General features: G+C 45.2%; 2 protein-coding genes across 2 annotated transcripts; both read right to left on the reverse strand.

The window, feature by feature from the left end:
• Positions 1-610: 610 nt before the first annotated feature.
• LOC142563945 (uncharacterized) lies at positions 611-8,670 on the reverse strand. The gene is made up of 3 exons (XM_075674696.1): positions 8,425-8,670; positions 2,992-3,307; positions 611-981 (listed from the first exon to the last, which is right to left on the reverse strand). Exons 1-3 carry the CDS (start codon positions 8,579-8,581, stop codon positions 741-743), a joined length of 714 nt encoding a protein of 237 aa, XP_075530811.1. The 5' UTR covers positions 8,582-8,670; the 3' UTR covers positions 611-740.
• Positions 8,671-13,206: 4,536 nt separating this feature from the next.
• On the reverse strand, positions 13,207-19,617 carry LOC142563948 (mucin-5AC-like). Its single transcript, XM_075674703.1, has 3 exons — positions 19,461-19,617; positions 17,321-17,636; positions 13,207-13,471 (listed from the first exon to the last, which is right to left on the reverse strand). The coding sequence occupies exons 1-3, from the start codon at positions 19,522-19,524 to the stop codon at positions 13,228-13,230; spliced, it is 624 nt and encodes a 207-aa protein (XP_075530818.1). The 5' UTR covers positions 19,525-19,617; the 3' UTR covers positions 13,207-13,227.
• Between the last annotated feature and the right edge of the window lie 478 nt (positions 19,618-20,095).

Genomic DNA, 20,095 nt, shown 5'->3' on the forward strand with positions numbered 1-20,095 from the left:
TCTTACCGAGTTACCTCACTTTTACTTGTTGGGTACCTGGGCTTCTGGCCTTCTTCGTGGGCTGTTCTGGAAGCCACTGTAGTCTTAAATGTGTCGGCGGATCCCGAAGGTGGCGCAGCCTAACAAAGCCGCCTTCCAACTTATTCTTTGCAATAATGAACATGTGCGATTGCGAATTTCATTGTAAGGTTTCTTCTAGTCTTCTATGGGGACTGTGATAAATCACTTGTTTGCGCAACGCCCAAGGTATCCGGTCTTCTGGTCTTAATATTTGCATTATTTAAGCGACACAGGCTTCACCAAGATAAACAACACATTGCCATCACCATCGAGATTCGAATTTATGTCCCTGCCGATATGTGCAGCCGGCAGCTGGGCGCATTAACGACTGCTCCATCTCGCAGCTTCTCGCTTCCTGATCTGTGCTTGACTATACATGACACAGCAACTGGCAGAATCGTGGTATCTTACCAACTATTTCGGAAGCCACAACAGGCCACACGTTTCGAATGAGGAGGTGCAACGCAGAGGAGTTAAGTTCGAACTGTCAGCTGCGAAGGGCTGCTGCTGTCGCAGTAAATGTTTCAGAGCCGGGAAAAAAACATTGAAGGAATTTGTTGATTTGCTTTATTGAGCCACAAACGGTAGAGCTGTTCCACGAGCTGTTCTCTTTGCACAAACAAGACAGAACCGGCATATCTGGCACGGACTTCTTGTAGTGCGCGTGTGGTAAGCCGCCTTCATTCCTCGACTGGACATTGGAACGGAGGCACGCAGTACTCCTCGCCTTTCCATACCGCCTTGACAAACTTGGGCCAGCAGACGCAGTTGCCGTTGTGGCACTTCGTGCGGCACTCGCGTGGTTTGGGCCGGTCGCACGTTTGCTCGCAGACCGGCGAGCACGTCTCGAAAGTCGAGAAGCGCGGACACTGCGGTGGACACTGGATGGCTGGCACGCATACGCTGGTGTGGGAGGGGTGACTGAGAAGAGAAAAAAAAAGAAAGTTGTGTAGCACATGTTATCTTTAAGCTGGAGCAATCATGTCTCTGGCGTTCTCATTCACTGCGGCCTCCCTTTTTCAGCTACACCATTGAAAAATCACTCGTCTCGTTTTATTGTTTGCAGCGTCACTGCTATCGAATTTCAGCGTCGATTCCAATAACGGAAGCGAAGTTTCCCGACTGCCTATTCCAGGGGGGTATCCTGTAAGTATCCAACAAGTGGATGGCTCATTTAGGCTGCCGCTGGTTGGTGTCAGCTGTACCAATAATGAGGGAGACTAGCTCCGGTCGCCTTTCTCCTGCTCGCTGGTACCCCAACCCAGGCAATCAGCACTTCGGGAGAAGCCGAAATGGACAGTCCGCTATAGGTGAGCACTTGCAAAATACACCGCCCCTCCGCACCCATCGAACACATACTTTCCTATTGAGAACTTAAAATGTGATCATTGTTTTGTCTTCTTGCATTCCTCCCGCAATAATCACCTCCTAAACGTCTGCATTCTATGTCCACCTACCCGTTTCTTCATAATGTTCACCAAATACTCCTTCGTACTTAAATTTCATACATGCATTTATTGTAGAGGTATCATTTAGAGCACGTGCATAACCACTAATCTGTGTGATGCCAAGGATGTTCTGAGAATATTTAAAGCGATAGCTAAATAAATAAATAAATAATACAGGGTCACAATATGAGTCACTTTATAAAATAAAGAACCTTCCTGGCATGATTCAGGCTCAGAGGCCGCTGCAATTTTCTTTCATTGCGATTGCAATGACTTGCAGACTTCCGGCAAATATACGGGGTCTGCGAATATCTTCCAAACGGTGAACTTTCCATAGTGTAGTTAAACATTGCTATCGCTATGAATCCGTTGTCTTTCACGCGAGACTGCGACCTTTTTTTATAAATTTCTTCTGCATCATTCTAATTGATGTCAGCCAAATTATGTCCACAAAGGGACAGAGAGTTTGCTCACGGACCTCTAACTACCCGGCATTACGTCAGCTGAGTTCGTTCGATCCATAAAAATTGCCTGCGATCGTTGTACTTCTCAATCCTCTGCTCTTTTCGGTATTCTATGTTTTCGCGGTATTCATTCTACCACTCCACCAGCCCCTCTCTTATGTGTTCTTACATACATGGCCTGCTCTGTTCATTTTTCTCTTTTTATCCTTTAGAACAGGTGTAGGTGAAGGGAACATATCCTCTTACTGAGCGGACGCTGGAAAGACGTAGATAACAGTTTATCTTAACTAGTAAAACGCTGGAATTGAGCATGCCATGTCATGCAAATGAGTTATAATGGCATATCAGTTCTTTTAATGTGATTGTTCCAAGAGAAGCAATATAAATGGATGCAGAGGACAATATTCAGTGGCAAAATTACAAGAAAACGCGCGCGTATTTAAACGACCTTCATGTTGTGCAGTAATGTTGGCCCTCTGGCGGGTTAAAAACAACTTAGTGAGGATGACAATAGGTCTACTTGCAACCTTTTACTCTTGCTTCGGAGAAGCGTGCAATAATTGCATCCTACAAGCGCCAACATGCGGGGTGGAAACTCTCAGCTCTAGAAAGAAGCTTGAGAATGGGCTACGAACTGCCGTTCAGTGCGAAAAATGATGCGCGCAACGTTAAGAGATGGGAAAACAGGGATGTGGACTGGAGAACAAACGGGGATGCCTCTTGTTTCGGTTTATATCACGACACGAATATATTCAGTTGGTCAGGTCGTTTGATCTGTAGAGCAGATGACCGGTGGGGTCTCAAAAGTTGTAGTATGACTGGCGCTGCCGAGGAGGACCGATAACATGGTGTTGGGATGAAATTGAGAAATTGTCAGGTTTAGGACGGCATCAGCTGGCGCGGTACAATGGCATAATAGGAAATCACTAGGGGACGCGTTTGTCCTGCAGTGGACATATGTGCTGCCGACATCGACGGCGGTTCCTTTTTGGTAGTGATTACATGTGCGCCATACTCACCGAACGTAACCCGGGGCACAGGCACATCCTGCGGTGCATTTCAACTCGCACTCCTTCGGCACTGGTTTGCCGCAGACGATGGGACACGCAGAAACGCAGAGGTCGAAGTCCTGGTTAGGTTGGTGGGAGCAGCTGAAGCACTCGCTCAGCTTGACGCAGCTTCCCCAAGCATTGCGAACGTAACCTTCTTTGCAGACACACCAGTGTATTTTGTTCAACTCGGTGGGCAGCGCGAGCCAGGGCTTGCAAAACACGTCGTGCCGGGGCCAGTATCCCTTCACGAATTCTTCATTTGCTCTGCACTTTCGTTTGCGTCCTGGAAACGAAACGCCTAAAGTGTTACATTCGAGCCTCTCTTTAAAGCGCTTGATTCGACATCACCATTAGATATATTAGAAGCGAATACGCTCCCAAGAGAATGTGCCGGAAAAATAAACCGAAACATCTCAGTTTCTCATTAAAATCATTTATTCGCATCCTTCTGTTATTTCTGCTTTAGACGTTGTGTTCACTTTAAGAGCGTTTCAAATTGGCGTTGCGTTATTTTAAGAATAAAACGCGAACTGTGGAATTTACATGACCACCCCTGTGGCTTAATAATTGAGACGTTAGTAAAAGTTTCATATCAACTAAAGGGAACTAAACTTTGTGTGCTTCACGAAGTCTTCAGGCCAAAGAGGCATAATCATACTTTTTTCCACGGGAGCTTAAAGGCTATCTTACGCATGTGTCTAAACACAGAAGCAGCAAAATTGACTTCAGGCGAGAAAACGAAAAGGCTGTAATGTTCCATGCTACGCATCATACATGCACTGGTAGTGAATTCGTGTGCCCTGATTACGAACGCTGAAGAAATTTGAACTATGAGACCATAGTAGAAATCTTGAAAGCTTGAACAGAACAGAGAGATATACGAAACATTCAAAATTTTCTCGCTAAGGAGCCCTGTGGAAGTCGTGATAGGTAGCAGAGCAAAGAGGGATCTGCAAAAAAAAATGGCAGAACATAATGTCAAACTTAGGTGTGGCTCACTATTTTACACGTGTGGTTTCATTTCTCTTCAAGCTATACAATCATGGCCAAAAAAAAAACACCACAGGTTCAAATTTTTTTCACCGCTGTCTCCCAATACAGGCTGAAATTTAGTGACGCATTATACGTGTGCCAGTTCGACTACAACAATCCACAGAGATAATTATGCGTTGAACGACCGTTTTTTAAAAGAAACTAATTTCTAAGTTTAATAGTGGTATTATCTGGAACGCAGCCATATTAGGTCAAGTAGCGGCTTTGGAAAGCCAACTTACGGAGTTTTGCATATCCCATATTTGGTATTAAATTTGGGGCTAAATTTTTGCATCAATAATAAACACCAATCGCATTTCAAAATAAATTTCACGCAATTCAGTGCTAAAGTCTAGCGTCATCGGAATTACGTGACGTTCTGACACCGACAAAAAAATCTCTCGCGTCTAACAGATACGTTAGGTATAATAAATTTAGCGAAAAAATATTAAAGAAGGCCCGTGTCTTTACTGGCTGCACTCTTGCGTGTCAGCCGCAGGAATCAAGGAAAACGCAGCGCGATATACCATCACGTCTCGACACATTCATTTTCTGGATAGCGAAACTTAATGCAGCTTGTAGAAAAAGAAACATCTTGAAATATTTAGAGCGTTCAGGCACGTCCCAGTATCTTTTTCTTAATTGTACGATCCGTACCTTAACTTCATGCATTTAAGAAAAGTTAAAAAGTCATGAACTTGAAAAGGACGCCATGTTTTAGGAAGAGTTGTGTCTAAGAAAGAACGAACACATGAAAAAATCTAGGTAGAGGGAAAAGCGCAAACTATCAACTGAGTTATTTGTGTCGAATCTGCATATATAGGCAATGTTCACACGTGACAAGAAAGGAAGCGGCGAATGAGGAGGAGAGGGCTAATCACGCCAAGCTCAAGTCAACACAAGCTGCGCAGGAAATTGTGTTCAGCATGATCTTAGGTAACAGAAGTGTCACTTACGCACTCTTCCTTGATCTGAAAACCTTCTAAGAGCCCACGGCTAGGTTATTCTTGCTTCTGCCTAGAATTATATCTTTGTTGAACAGTGGTCTGCATCCTTTACAGGCAATGAAATGAGCGGGCCAGTGTGCTCCATTTCTTTTCCTAATTAACTATGCGTGTTCCCCTGCCCTTTCCTGCTCGCAGCGCCCTGTTTGGCCCAGATATACTATTCCATATTTTAGCTGGATTCGACATATCACGCCCATGGCACAGTTCACGAAAGTTTCGGCATGCTTTATCCCGCAACAGCTTCGTGTGCCTCCTTCTACTCTTATCCTTGGGCATAACCCAGCGAGCTTATTTGGGGCAGAAAGAAAACGACAGATACGTGGTGCCTTTTTGGCACTTCTTTTAATGTTGTAGGCAACTTTGTTCATATGTGGCAGAACCGTGGGTTTTTTCCTGAGCAAGCACACAGTGCTGCTGCCACTTTTTCTTTTTCTACCTTCTTAAGACTGTTCTCGGCCACTGCTGTGATGACCTCGCAGGAGAAGCTGATTTAAAGCAGACTGTTAATTTCATTATGGAAGCTGTCTTGCATTGCAGGCGGGCATGATTTCGTAAGAGCAGATTCCAGGCATGAACTTGCAATCGCCCTCTTAACTGTCTTCAAATGCGCAGACTCATACGATAAATGCTCTTTCTGTGCTCGTCGTGCATTACGCCAGCAGATATGAGGCAAGCCAAACTGAAATTTCAGATCTAAAAAGTGTAACGAGCCGTTCATACGTGAAAGCCAAACCCTTTCCATATTGTCTGAAAAGGGTTAAAATACTGCTCACTGAATCAGTGCAGGTCAGGTTACTTTGTTTGGATACAACACTTAAAAAGTCAACATATCTAAAAGCTTTAAGTACCCCCTGGTTAGAAAACTCATGATTCAGGGAGCGGTCGATGTGAGCTAAAGGAAAAGGATGTGCGCACAAGGAAAAGGCGTTAGACATCGACGGACGCTGGACTTCCACCCGCTAATGTTCGCTAATGCGTCCTTAAGGCGCGCTAATGCACATTAAATATCATTCCACAACTCTGCTAAATTTGTCATTTTGCTGACTTGCGGCAAGTCGAGTGGTGGTCCTGTCCTAAAATCGAAAATTGGTTCAGCTTGTCTTGCATAACAGGAAGACTACATTACTTAGACGGAAGGGAAATGCACGTAAATGAGGCTTCTATTCCTCTCTGGTATAGTTTCCGGTTATGCTACGCGAAATTACCGAGAGTTTTGGAAGTGAAACACTTATTTCAATAAAACGCAATGCAGACTGTGAAAGATGTGCTTGCACAGGTGGTTAGTGCGCTTTGGTGAACGCAGCTTTCACGAACGATTAGAGCCACAAAAGATAACAATCAAAACGTTTTTATTACCCTGTTTAAGATCAACATTATGGTACATGTCAATACGTGACATATTAGAGCAATAGTACTTGAAGACAAATTCATTTTTATTTGAATCTCCTAGGGCGTAGCTGCTCCGAGTTATCAAATTCCACACTCAGTCAATCTAATTTCGCATTCAGGGGCGTGGATTTCAATGCAACGGCAAACCATGCGATTACGCTGTATCGCACGTGAGGGAAAGGGAAAAAGCCAGTCGTTGCTTGTTTGCGGAGCGCTGGCGTTAGGAGCTTCGCCCAGCTTTCAAACGCTACGTCACATGCGACAAGCCACGTCACAATGGGGGCTTGACTTTCTGCTGAGATCCACGCCCCCGAATTCGAAAATAACACAGCGAGTGTGCAATTTGAGCATCAATCTCTCGGAGCGCAAGCGCTCAAAAAGAAGCAAACAAAATGAATGTTTGTTTCAAATATGATTGCCTCGGGCGTTTTAACCATAAACACAGGTCATAAGCGTGTTTGATAACTAATTTGTCGCGAAAATTGGGTCCGCCTGAGCACATAAACCACTTGTGGGTGCACATTATTGTGTAGCTAACACAGTGCTTTCATTGTAATTACTGTTAGTTAAGCGTTGAATTCCGGGTATATAGGTCTACTGGAAAGTCGAGCGCAGACAATTAGCGGAACAGAAATGCAGCACGAAGGCTAGCGTGACTCGCCAACTATGAACCAACTGAACCAGATTTGGTGAGAAACGCGCGAGCACTCCTTGTGCTGCGCATTTTGGTATGCGCGTATTGGTTCCACTGTATCGGTGCGCAATTCAAGGCAGCTTCCATAATCAAATTAACAGGCTGCTTTCAGCCGGCTTCTCCTGCGAGGTCATCACAGCATTGGCCGAGAACATTCTTAAGAAGGTAAAACAAGAAAAAAAAAAACGTTGCAGCAGCACCAAGTGCTTACTCAGAAAGAAACCCACGGTTGTGCCACATATGCCCACAACATTAATATAATTAAAGTTTTGTGTGCGCGTTTTAAGCCTCCAATGTATTGGTTCGTTCTTTCTGGCAGTTTCTCTCACTGTACTTGACTGGAACACTTCATTCTGGGCCCGCCGGACGCTCTTAGCGCGTAGCGGGCGTGTCCCACGTAGGGGCCAACAGGGAGTACCTGGTGGCCGCTTCGCGGGCCTGCTTGGCCTCCCACTGCTGGTCGGCGAGTAGTGAGCTTCTGAGGGACTTTTCCCGCTGTTCCGAGGCAGAGTCGCGAAAAGCGTTTCTACACTACAGATAACGTGTGCGAGTGTCACCGTGCCTCCGCATGAGGGGCACATGTCACTATGGTATACGCGTCTGGATAGAGAACGTGTAATTTATCAAGGTTTGGGTATATGTGCCTCTCCAATAAGCGTAGTGTTAGCACCTGCGGCCTGTTAAATTTGGGGTGTGCCGGCGGAAAGATGCGACGTAGCTCCTTTTGCGTGTTTTTTTGTGTCAGGGCTTGTCCATAGTGAGGCGATGGATCGACATTATGCCGCGTCTAGCAGGTGTGCATTGAAAAACCGAAAAATTGAGCGTACCTCCGAGGAAATGAGATAAATTATAACGCGCAGCAGTGGGAGGCACAACACGCCAGGTTGGACCCGAAGGTGCAGCTAGCACTTCTGGGTCATGTCCGGCGGACTGCTAAGACAAGTAGGGCCCTGGACAAAGGGCCCCACCCCTAATACTCCACGCCCCCTCCCCCTCTTCCCCCTTCTTTTTAAATAGTTTTCTTCTCCTCTTTATTGATGTCGCAGTCAGAGTTGACTATACCTTAGTTTTGTGTTGCTCCTTTGTCCGTGCGCTGTAATTCATCCGCTATAAATCTATGCAGCAAACTACATTTATTACATTGTTGTAATAGCTTTGTTCCCTCCTATAGTGCAGTTTCTTCAGGACTACAAATCGCAAGCGCAAGCCAGCTATCGCATCATCTATATGGCAAGCTATGTTCAAGTAAATAAAAAATGGTACAGATACAAATCTTACCCTGTGACTGCACGCCTACAATGGCAATGCCCACGAGCAGGAGCGCGAACACTTCCCTGTACATTTTAGGAATATATTTCTGGAAGGCACGAGGTCGAGGATAAGCAGTCTCGATTTCCTGCCGCAAGTTGTGCAAAGCTGCAGTCTGTATTTGCATCGCATGAACAAAGAATGGTCTCTCTAGCACGTCAGTGTTTCCATTTGCGCACAACGCGAGGTCGCTTTTCGCGGGATGCACACATTATTTGTCAGACAATGCCGGTATAGGCCTGCGAACGCAGGCGGGTCTACAACGATTCTGTTCGATCACGCTTGCTTGGTCGAGGCGGCTTATTGTTCGTCCCGCCAAAATATCAGTGGGAAATTGCATGCGCACTGAAGAAGAGCAACGTTAGAGCTGTGACGATCTGCAAGAGGCCACTATAACTCATTGTTGAGAATTAGCGCAGTGATCTAAAGAGAGCTGACGCTTAGTCAAATTGGTGTGTGTGTGTGTGTGTGTGTGTGTGTGTGTGTGTGTGTGTGTGTGTGTGTGTGTGTGTGTGTGTGTGTGTGTGTGTGTGTGTGTGTGTGTGTGTGTGTGTGTGTGTGTGTGTGTGTGTGTGTGTGTGTGTGTGTGTGTGTGTGTGTGTGTGAACTTTATTTGTCAGGGTCACGTTTGAAGGATATGCCATGTAACTGCCTAAGATGAGTTTAAAATATGACAGTGAAGGCATTGTTAAGACAGCGGACATACGAATCTTTAATGACGAGCACCACTCGTTCGTTTCCCGCAAAGCATGCGCGCGATCGTTTGTTTGTTTATTTGTTTGTTTGGTGGTGTGTTTGCGTATGTGCGTGTGCGTGCGTATGTGTTACCCTTTGGGTACACACTGCACTGTTTATGTAGACCGCATGTGCAATTCTTACTTGATAAGTTTTCACTCTGCCCAGTCTTCTAGTACCTACACGTCCGTCAGAAATTCAGGGCGTAGGTGTGAAACAACCGCAAGCGTGAACAGAATACCTTTCTCGTACGGACTCCCAGTTAACCAGAAAAAGTGTGTGTTGTCTTCATTTAAAGCGGGAATTGTAACCGTGCGGCAAGATATTCTAGGAAGGACAGGTAACTTTTGAATCAAAGGCAAGTATTTTTTTTTCTTTATCAAGAAATAACTTCTTACTGTCATTCGTAGAGCACCACTGCTACACTGCCATAACGTAGACTATCATAAGCAAAACAATTATTGTATTGATTTTAATGTATTCTATTGATATTTGTACTTTTTTGTCGGATCATTCATTGCATCGATCATCGTATTATCGCATTTATTTGGTTAAGACCCGCAGTTGCTTTCCTCAATTTTTACCATTACTGAGCATGCGCAGGTGAGTTTTGTGTCTTTTTTCTTTTTTCGCCTCAGTGCTCCCTTCAGTTGATAGTCGGCGTTCGTGTTGTCCACTTCTCTACACTTGTGTCCTGTCTGCACGCCTCACTTATATTTTGCATAATGAATCGTACAAGAACGTTTGCTGCTTTCCTGATACCACAACCTTTGATGAAAGGACAAAATGTCTGGAACGAGCATTCATACAGAGCTAAGTATGCATTTCCTATTAGCAGGTCTTCCGTCTACTTTATAGAATTACACGTGGCACAGATTCTATGGAAGCTTGTAAAGATCGGTCGCAATAGTTTTTACTAAATGAAATGATTTCACACAAAGACTCTGCGCGGTTGAGCAGCAGAAGCAAAAACGTAAAAATTACCGAGACGGTCAGCGGAGCCGCCGTAACGCGTGGCAGCTAGCGTTCAAAACGGGTGCTCGCAAAACCGAAAACTGAAGTGTGGTTCAAGTCCTGAACTACTGTTAATCGACGTGAAGAAAGGCATTTGAAGTGAAAATAGGCCATTTCAGAAATGCTTTGCCTCAAAACGTACTTCAATGCGTTCAGCAGAAGCGGAGTTACCTTCAATCAAACTCGACCTTCGCTGTGCTCGCGCTTCTTCATCAATGCCTTTCTCTGCGAACGCTACAGCGCAGTTGGGTGTGCCACGGGCGTGCCTACAACGCTCCGCCTTCTAAATGTCACCGTGGCGCGCATTTCAAGTTCAATTTGGATGATAACGCAGACGCCACGAGTTTCCCCTTTGGTGCCGACGACGCGCTAAACATAAGCCAAACGCGGTTCTCCTCGGCGAGCCGCAGTGCGCTTAGCCACTGGACTCGTGGCGGTCCCCTGCGGCGGCCGCCGTATCTACACCACCTGGCCGACCGCAGCTCTCTGTCAGCTATCGGCCAATAGCAGCTGTCTAAGGAAATGACGAACTAAAGCGTCCAAAAGATTGTGACAAGACGTTCATTCGAGGGATCGCGAACCGTATGTGCGCAGGCGCGAGTAAGAGTGGGTGCGAGAGAGAAAATATGGAGGATGTTGCTTCTTGAATATATGACTCTGCCTAGGCACTACGGAGGAGGAGGTTTCTCAGCGCGTATTGTAGGCGTTTGCCTCCTAGGCTTGACGGCATACCGGAGTGGGGTCGAGTTTGTTTACGCTCGGACCCTGGCTGCGGGGCGGCAAAATTGGTGCGGTTGAACGCAAGTGGCTGAAAGACCGCCTGTGACGATCAGTGACGATAACTGACAGCAACAGCACCGCAGGTGCTCTTCTGACTGGTATTGCCGAAGTTGCGGGGCCTGGTAGTACTGAGCTTAGCGTCACAAGTTGGTGGCTGGACATAATTGAACTTATTCAATAGTGTTTTTACTAATTGTAACGCGTTATTATTTCGCATTATTGGCGGCGCCTCCAGGGCACCAAAGCGGCAACGGGGACGAAAACCTGGAAGCAGGGCGGCCCGTGGATTGGGGCTCGCTGGGTCGGAGCGTTCGAGGGGGTATTCACATAAAAATCTGACTTTCCGCGATGGCGAACAGCCGATCTTATACACCGCTGGCACCCCTTGGGTGCCCTGGAAATCCTGCGCCGCCTGCTTTACTATAACCTCAGGTGCTCTCATGTGGCCTCCGTTTGCCAGTTACATGTGCTTTCCTGTAGCAGTGCTTGTAAAAAATCCAATCTATCCGCTCGACGAAAAAAAGCGAAACGCGACTTATACAACGCGAATCAGAACTTTGCCCCTTCAGACAGCGATCACCAAATCGAGCGTCCGTGCCCTCTGCCTCAGCACGTTGGCAGCCAGCGGCGGAGCGTAAACAAACTCGACCGCACGCAATGCAGGCATGTCTAGGGGACAAACGCATACAACACATGCGAAGAAATTTCCCCCGTAGTGCCTAGGCAGAGTCATAATTGAAGGAGCAAAAGCCCCAAGGTCTTCTCTCTCACGCCCGCTCTTACTCGCGCCTGCGCACAAACGGCTGGCGATCCCTCAAATGAACGTACTGTGAAGATTGTGAGGACAGGGCCTTCTGTTGAAGAGAGGGCGTTTGAGAGAAAGGTGACTGCGCGATCCGTTTGCGAGCTCCACGCACCGTGTACGACAGCAAAACTTGGCTGAGAATTTCGCTGCAGCGCACGCTACCCGCGGACTATGTTATTTCACCAAGCTGGAGAGGTGGTTCAGGTCCACAGACATCCCATCCGGTTGGTGGGTTACAGTCAATTCGGCCGCTGGGCTCTATGGGAGTGTCCGCTTTTGTTGAATGTCTTTCTCTACGACAGCGTTTCGACAGCAAGTGTCCGCGCTCATCGAGTGCGATGTGGTCACGTTTGCTTGTGCGCGCTGCACCGCGCTTCTTAATTCAGTTAGCTTACGAATGTTTCCAGGTTTATACGACCGATAGAGCTACTATTCTTTCTTCCTGTAGCTATCTAATAATTTGCTATCGCAGTCAATACTTTGGCTTTCGGGCGAAACTGCGACATCTTTCTCTCTACTCCCCTATGGCCCCGATAGCAAATAATCTTATTAATATTATTATTATTAATACTATTCTGAAACTAAAAAATAGGGACTCGTTCATGTTACTATATACGAGGTGCAATTTTCCTTAATCAGTACTATCTACTGTCGGCATTAGTCAGCAGGTTAAGCTCTCTAAATGTCAGTAAGAATACTGCGTTGCCGATAGAGACCTGCAATCCCGTCAAAATTGCCTTTTGCAGGTTGATAGCTGTAATTCTTTGCAACGTACGAAGTCATTTGCCCGTTAAGGAATTAGCTCTTGCTTTTTAACAGAGCCAGTATGAGACGCCGTGAGTGAAGTGTCTGAATTCATGGAAAGGTTTTGTAGAAAAAAAGAAAATTCTTTCTTCTAAAACTGTGCCACGGGCAAGAAATTTCCTGCTGTTCTGCTTCAGCAACAACTGAATTTCAGCGAAAAAAAAAAACGGAAAAGTCACGAAATAGAGGTTTCGAAAGGATATACTGGTAACTAGAAAGAAGAGCTTGCTGTGTGACCCTCAAAAAATAAGACACAAGGTACCATTGTGTAGGGTTAAATAAAACTTCAAGATTTATGCTTCCTTTTTAGATGCACCAACTTTTTCTTGAAGCCACCTCTCTCTAACCGATGTCATGCATTAGTTTGTTGCCTGCGGTTGAAGTTGCTGCGCAGGCTATGTTGTTAGCATTTCGCTTAATGGAGTAAGTAATCTAATCACGGCAAGTTTCACCAAGAGAGATTGTATGAGTTAGCGCTATGGAGTTTTACACGTGACTGCAATACGTAGAAACACGTAGTCTGATCCGAAGTTGTTTCTTTAGAAATAAAGGCGAATATGTTGTACAACGAAATGAAGTTTCGCTGTAACTCAACGGACCAGAGCATAGGGGCGTCAGGTTCCACAAATAAGCGTTTATTCTGCTCTCTGCGTACACTGGTTCAAGCGTACGCAGATTTCCTTTCCTTCACTATACGTCTTGTAGAATCCAGGCAAGCAAACGCATTCACCTTCATGGCACCGAATTTTGCAGCCGCTTGGTCGAGGGCCAAGGCACGTTGGTGCGCAAGTTGATGCGCATATCTGGAAGCGAGAATTGCGTGGACAGCGGGGAACACACCCGCTAGCTGGAACGCAGGTCTTCTGCCCGAAGGGGTCTCTGAAATCAGTAGTAATACATCCGAATTACATCCGAAAAATAACAGCCGACTCTTTCGAAGGCAATGACGAGGTTGTATTTGAAGAGAAAAAGAGCATGAAAGAGACCCATGTGGAAAAGGAGCTGGTGCTGACAAATTTCAACTGCAATGAAGCCGAAGAGAAAATTTTGAAGCGCACAGCCATATGGCTAGACGAGGTTCCCGTTAGGATAATTAATGAACTCGGACCAAGAAGTAAGGAAGCTTTGTTGAAAGCAGTGGAGAAACCTTTAAAAGATGGACCAATACCATACAGTTGGCGACAAAGTAGAATGAATTTCATTTATAAAGGTAAGGGGGAGAAATATGGAATTCACTCGTATAGACCGTTGACCATTACATCGGTAATAGACAGGCTTGCAATGCAGGCAATACAATTAAAGCATCAAGCATGGGCAGAGAATAATGGCGTTTTGGGAGAACTTCAGAATGGTTTCAGAATAGGTAGGCGTTTAGATAACTTATTTGTCTTACTCGGTGTATTAAAATTTGAAAAGTAGAAAGTAGACCGTTATATCTGGCCTTTTTTAGACATTACAGGAGCATATGACAACGTATACCGCGAGATTTTGTGGGATATTCTGGAAGGGGAAGGCTAAGGTGCCGATTGTCTGCAGCCTTAGAGCGATATTTACCTAGAAAATACCGTTTCCGTTGAATGGGAAGGGATGAGGAGTGAGGAGAAAGTTGATATCAACAAGGGACTGAGGCAGGGGTGCCCTTTTTCTCCACTGCTGTTTATGATGTACATGGTGAGGATGGAGAGGGCGCTAGAAGGAAGTAATATAGGATTTAATCTCTCATACAAACAGGCGGTCACAGTAGTAGAGCAGAAGCTTCCAGGTTTATTTTATGCGGGCGACATTGTGTTGCTAGCTAACAAGAAAAGTGATTTGAAACGTCTGGCTAATATTTGTGGACAAGAAGGCGACAATTTAGGTTTAAAATTTAGTGTTAGAAAATCAGGTGTTATGGTATTCAACGATAACAGTGTACAGTGACGATACAGGTCCAGGAAATATCTCGGGTAACAGAATATAAATACCTTTATATATGGATAAACGAAGGCAATAGATATATGGAAACACAGGAAAAAACAATCACAGTGAAGGGGAAAAGAAATGCAGCCACATAGAAGCACAGAGCGCTATGAGGATACAATAGGTACGAGGTCCTCCGAGGTATGTGAAAAGGTGTAATGGTTCCAGGACTTAATTTTGGAAATGCGGTTGTTTTCTTTAAATCAGGGGTACAATCAGGACTCGATAAGAACCAAAGGTCAGTGGGTCGCCTCGCATTGGGTGCTCACGGGAAGACTACAAATGAAGCTGTGCATGGTGATATGGGCTGGACTAGTTTTGAAGTGAAGAAAGCTCGCAGTAAAATTGAATACGAACAACGACTGAGTAATACGGAAGAAAGTAAATGGGCTGGGAGAGTGTTTAGGTATCTGTACAGGAAAAACTTATTCACAGTGAAGAACTCGGTAGCTTAAAAGTAAGTATGCGGCCTGTAGGGTGGGCAACACACCAACAAAGAACGTCAAGCGGAAAGTCAGAAAGAATAAGTAATCTCATGTGTGGCGGCAATAGCAAACAAACCTGCCATGAGTAACTACCTAAGACGAAAAAACAAAATCAGGAAAGGAACAATTTATGATAACTCAAAGGGAACCTCATCACTTTTCGAAGCGGGATCGGGATGATGCCTTAGAACGCGCACCTATAAAGCGAGATATAAGAAGGAAAAAGAAGCATGGTGCTTGCTGCGGTAAAGGTAGGGAAACTATAGAGCATGTTTTATTAGAATGTGAAGACGTCTACCCAGCGGTCAATTTAGGCACCACTGGCCTCCTTGAAGCTCTTGGGTTCAGCGAGATCAGTGGAAAGTAAACATGTCCACAACAGGGGATTAGTAAGAGGCGATTGAAGGATTGGTGGAAGAGTAGTAGGGAAACAACAAAAAGCGGAGACGTACAAAAGCACAGTTCGCAACAAGGTATCAGAAAATTTTGTCGAGGGAGTTCATAGTGTTTCTTTTTCTATTTCTTTTTTCGTTTAACCCAGGTAGGACATTAGCCATTATAATAGCAAGAGCATGGCGGCGAAACCCACCGCCCCGTTCCAACGGGGACGCTCATAACATCCATGCATCCATCCATTCATACCGATTACTTTATTCAGATTCATCAAACTTTGTTACCGACACATAAGGATGCAAGAGCGTAATGTTTGTGCATGACACACGGGCATGCGGACCCAAACCGGGTCCCACATTTATACTCGGGAATGCTCGATGGGTCTGTAGGGGCTGGTGGCAAGGATGAGAGGAGGTGAGATGAGAGGAGAGTGACGAGGCTGTCACAGTCTGGGTTAATGATTTAATATAAGGTGATGGTGTTGTGATGAGCAAGGTTAGGTTCATCACGTGCCATCGCTCTAGAAGTTTCATTTGCTAGCAAAAAAAAAATCTGTAGATCAACGTACCGTTTTTCCACGCAGTGAAGATCCCATGATGCTTCTAGCGATGACTAATTTATTAGCATCATCTACTGAAAATACATACAGAAGGCATACGCGATCACTTTTAAGATAAACTTTCCTACGTCGTTGGGATTCTTTTGTATGTATTACGAGCGTCAAGCACCTGCTCCCGCCGAAAAAAATAATGAATGAACTGCCTGTTCATTCTAAGAACTCTACAAGATATTGTGCATACTGCTTCTTAAATATCTCTCTTTTTTCGCTGCAAGATTGCATTTCTTTCACTTCGCGTTTGAATAAATCCCTGGCATTTGCTATTAGGTGGTTAACTGTAGTAATCTGCCTACAGACGGGCGATGAAATAGGTTCATATCTCTGAAGCAACTTGCTCCTTTTGGGCGTCATTTGCATATAAAGGTGACTTCCTTTCTTACGTCCGCATCAATTTGCAAGAAGCAAACACGAAACCGTCTTTTGACGATGGGGTATTTTGTGGCGCAGGGGCCCGATATGGACAAATAGCGGCATGCAAGTATCTTCTTCTAAAACTATTGGCATAAATGTAAAATTCACTGTACCTACAGACTGTGAGATGGTAATTAAGAGAGTCAGTGCAACTGACTCGATGCATAGGGCCATGATTAAGTTTCACCTGGTTTAATCCACAGAGAAGAACGAGTGTGCTTTTTAAAGAGATCAGGCGGATTTCTTGTCAAATCCAAAGCAAGCATTAGTTGATTTCTTCAGCGTACGCCATCAACAGAAACAAGTGTCAAGTATGGATACTCTCTAACCTCACCTTAGCCCTGCTCTCGCCTTTTGTTAAGGTACCATGAACGTACGCTGCCTATATTCAATCACAATGCTACCGCTTTTCCAGTAAAGAATGAGGCCGCTCTCTCTGGAACAAGAAATCACGTCCTTCAAGCCGAAGCAAATTATAAAGGAAGTCTTCGATAAAGAATGTGACACAACTGAACAGGGATGAACACTACTGCCACTCGTGGTACTGCTATTCGCTGAAAGATATTTCTAACGACGCTTTCCGAACATGTACAGGCGCGATTTTACCAGAAGGGGGTCCTTGGAAACTTTGAGCAGGCGAATTGTGTTTGTGCAGCAGAGGACACTTAGGAAACGAAAGCAACACAAAAATGTGGAGTTCCCCAGTTTCTATTTTCGTTCGTGAGCAGTAAGCGAGGTTAGTCACGAGTAATTTTAAGCATTAAAGACATTCCTGTGACTTTTTTTTATATTCCTGTGCCCCTTTGCGTTTATGAAAGCTGCAATGACTGCCACGTACCGAAACCTGCAGGAAGTACTCACAGGACGAATCCAGGGGGGCAGGCGCACCCAACCACGCATTGATCTGTGCAGATCGTGGGGACACGTTTTCCGCAGACCACAGGACAGGCGAACGAGCACTGGTTGAAGTCCATGTTATCCCTGTGCCAGCAGCTGCCGCATTGCCTTTCCTCGATGCATTGTTCCCAGGCGTTGCGTATGTAACCCGCTTTGCATAGGCACCAGCGTCGCTCATACAGCTTAGCGGGGAGCGTGAGCCAAGGCTTGCAGAAACGGTCCCTCTGAGGGGCGTAGCCTCTCACTGGCACCTCCAAATAGCTGCACTTATTTTGGCCATCTAAAAAGGAACGAATCAAAATCGCATCCCTAACTGTAAGAGTTTCTATGAGCCCGATCATTTGCAGTGCACGAGGGCTAAAGTACAAGGCATCCAAAGCACCTATGACATTTTGTCACCAATTGTTTCGACACCTTTTATTTCGTACCAATGCTTCCTGTGCAAATGATGCCTTTGTCTCAATCTACGAGGACATTGTTTTATACATTGCGTACGTATACATTGAAAATGAGAACTGGGCCACGTTTAACATGTATTCTTGTGTCTCCCGATAATTCTTTCCTGCACGATGAGCCCGAAACTATTAAGACCTCCTTTATAAGCTGCAGCGATATAACTCTCTTTGACATTTGTTTGAGCCTACTCCGAAAACGGCTTTGGTATAAATCTTCGCACTTTGCAATATTTACAACGAACTGGTACTGATGATTCGCCGCCACCCATGTTTTTACTTACGTGCAGGCGGAATTCGTGGAAGGCACGCATATTAGGCCAAAACGCCGAATCAATGAGTTCTGCGCGATACATTACACTCGCATTTTTATTCCGTGACAGTTTCTAGGGTATGGTGTGAAAAACTTCATTTAGGTCCTGAGGGATCAGTCTGGGACTGATGCTGGCCGCTCCCACGTCGGGACAGAGAGGCCGAGCCCCCCTGCCCTCACACGGGCCATCTGGACAGCCCTGAGTTGGTCCGCCAGCACTTCACTGTGCAGCATCCGCTGCCACCACTGTCCACCTGTCCACCACTGTCCGCCACTGTCCACCACTGTCCGCTGTCCACTGTCCAACGCCAAGCAGCGCCCAAGCATGTGTTGTGTATCGAGCAAACCCACACACTTACAATAGACTGAAACCCCGCAGTCTGGATTAATTTTATTCATGACGACCGGGTTTGGGTACGTTCGTGTCTGCAGAAGCATTAATGTAACCGCCTATATCATCAAGTTTATTTACCCAGACTGTAAATTGTTTTGTTAAAGCGTCTATCATGGGCGCCATCTTAACATTACCCAAGTGAAATTTTAACATAACCTCTGCGCCATATGCCAATGATGAGGCGTGATGTTTCTGGTGTTGTTTTTATGCGTTATTTGCTTTCTTAACGATAATACTGGTATCAGCTTGCAGGTAAATGTATGCTTCCTGCACCTGCTATTCTTCGAGGTAATGAACGCCCTTAGGAAAATAGGTAAGGAACAGCCGCAGCGAAGTACTTCGTACTTGGTTAATATTTTTTCCGACAACAATTCAACGTTTCTGACAATATTACACACGTGCTTCACACGGTAAGGACGATCGCTGTTCAGATATGAAACGCACGATTAACATCTGAGAGCGTCTCTCATTTCATGAATCCTTTCTAGGTCCTCGCCTTTCTCTCTCTCTCTCTCTCTCTCTCTCTCTCTCTATATATATATATATATATATATATATATATATATATATATATATATATATATATATAGAGAGAGAGAGAGAGAGAGAGAGAGAGAGTGAGAGAGAGAGAAAATTGTCATTCGCCCGAATGGAGCGTGAAGCTACATGAAGAATTTGGTCAACTGAGAAGTGTTCTTTCGGACAAATTCGTTGGGGCTCCCTGCGTGCTCTGTTCTGATGAATGATAACTTTTCCTTTCATATACACGCTCCGTATACATACGTATCTTTTTTCCAACAGTGCTTCTTTTTAGAAAACACGACCTTACTACTAGTAAGGTCGTGTTTGCGGAGCCAAGCCTTGTGGCCCACGCCGCATAACGTCATAAGGCTCTATAACTCGACAGTAGTTACGATAAATACGTACGTTGGACATTTTACTTACTTGCAAGTTCCAAGCCAAGGAAAACGACGCCTATAAGCAGAAGCCTCAGTCCTGGCGTCTGCATACCTATTACAGTTTTAACCCTACGAGACAGATGTGCTACGTGGCCCTTACTGAAGCACTGCTGGAAAACGAGGTATTTTTATATGGTAACAAGACTAGTATAACTAACAAATTTAACGCTTGAGCCAGATAATAAGACTTTATATAGCAGCACGGGGACATTTCAGTTTATTTCTCCTAGTTCACTACAATGGCCGACTATCCTAAACAATGGAGCCAAGAATTTTTTTTGAACGAATGTAAAAAAAATATCTGCAGATGGAGCACGGCCCTATGGGTACAGCGCTAGAGCAATACGAAGGACCTCAAGAATAGACTGTTGTAATTTTTTTTTTCTTTTTTCAGTGCAGGCATCAGAATAAACTGGTGGTTGGAACTCATTTGAGTGTTGTCACTAAGCCAGGCTTAGCACTTATTGCAGCGCACGAGTTTGGTACCCGGACAGATTAGACGGTAATAAAATCGATAATTGTGTGAAACTTCCCTCGGGGACTTCCTAAAAAGGGAGGTACCCTAACGCTGTTCCTCAGGACCATTAGTAAAGTTCTTTGTCTGTCTGTCTGTCTGTCCCT

This window comes from Dermacentor variabilis, chromosome 11, assembly GCF_050947875.1.
Source record: "Dermacentor variabilis isolate Ectoservices chromosome 11, ASM5094787v1, whole genome shotgun sequence".
NCBI classification, from domain to species: domain Eukaryota; kingdom Metazoa; phylum Arthropoda; class Arachnida; order Ixodida; family Ixodidae; genus Dermacentor; species Dermacentor variabilis.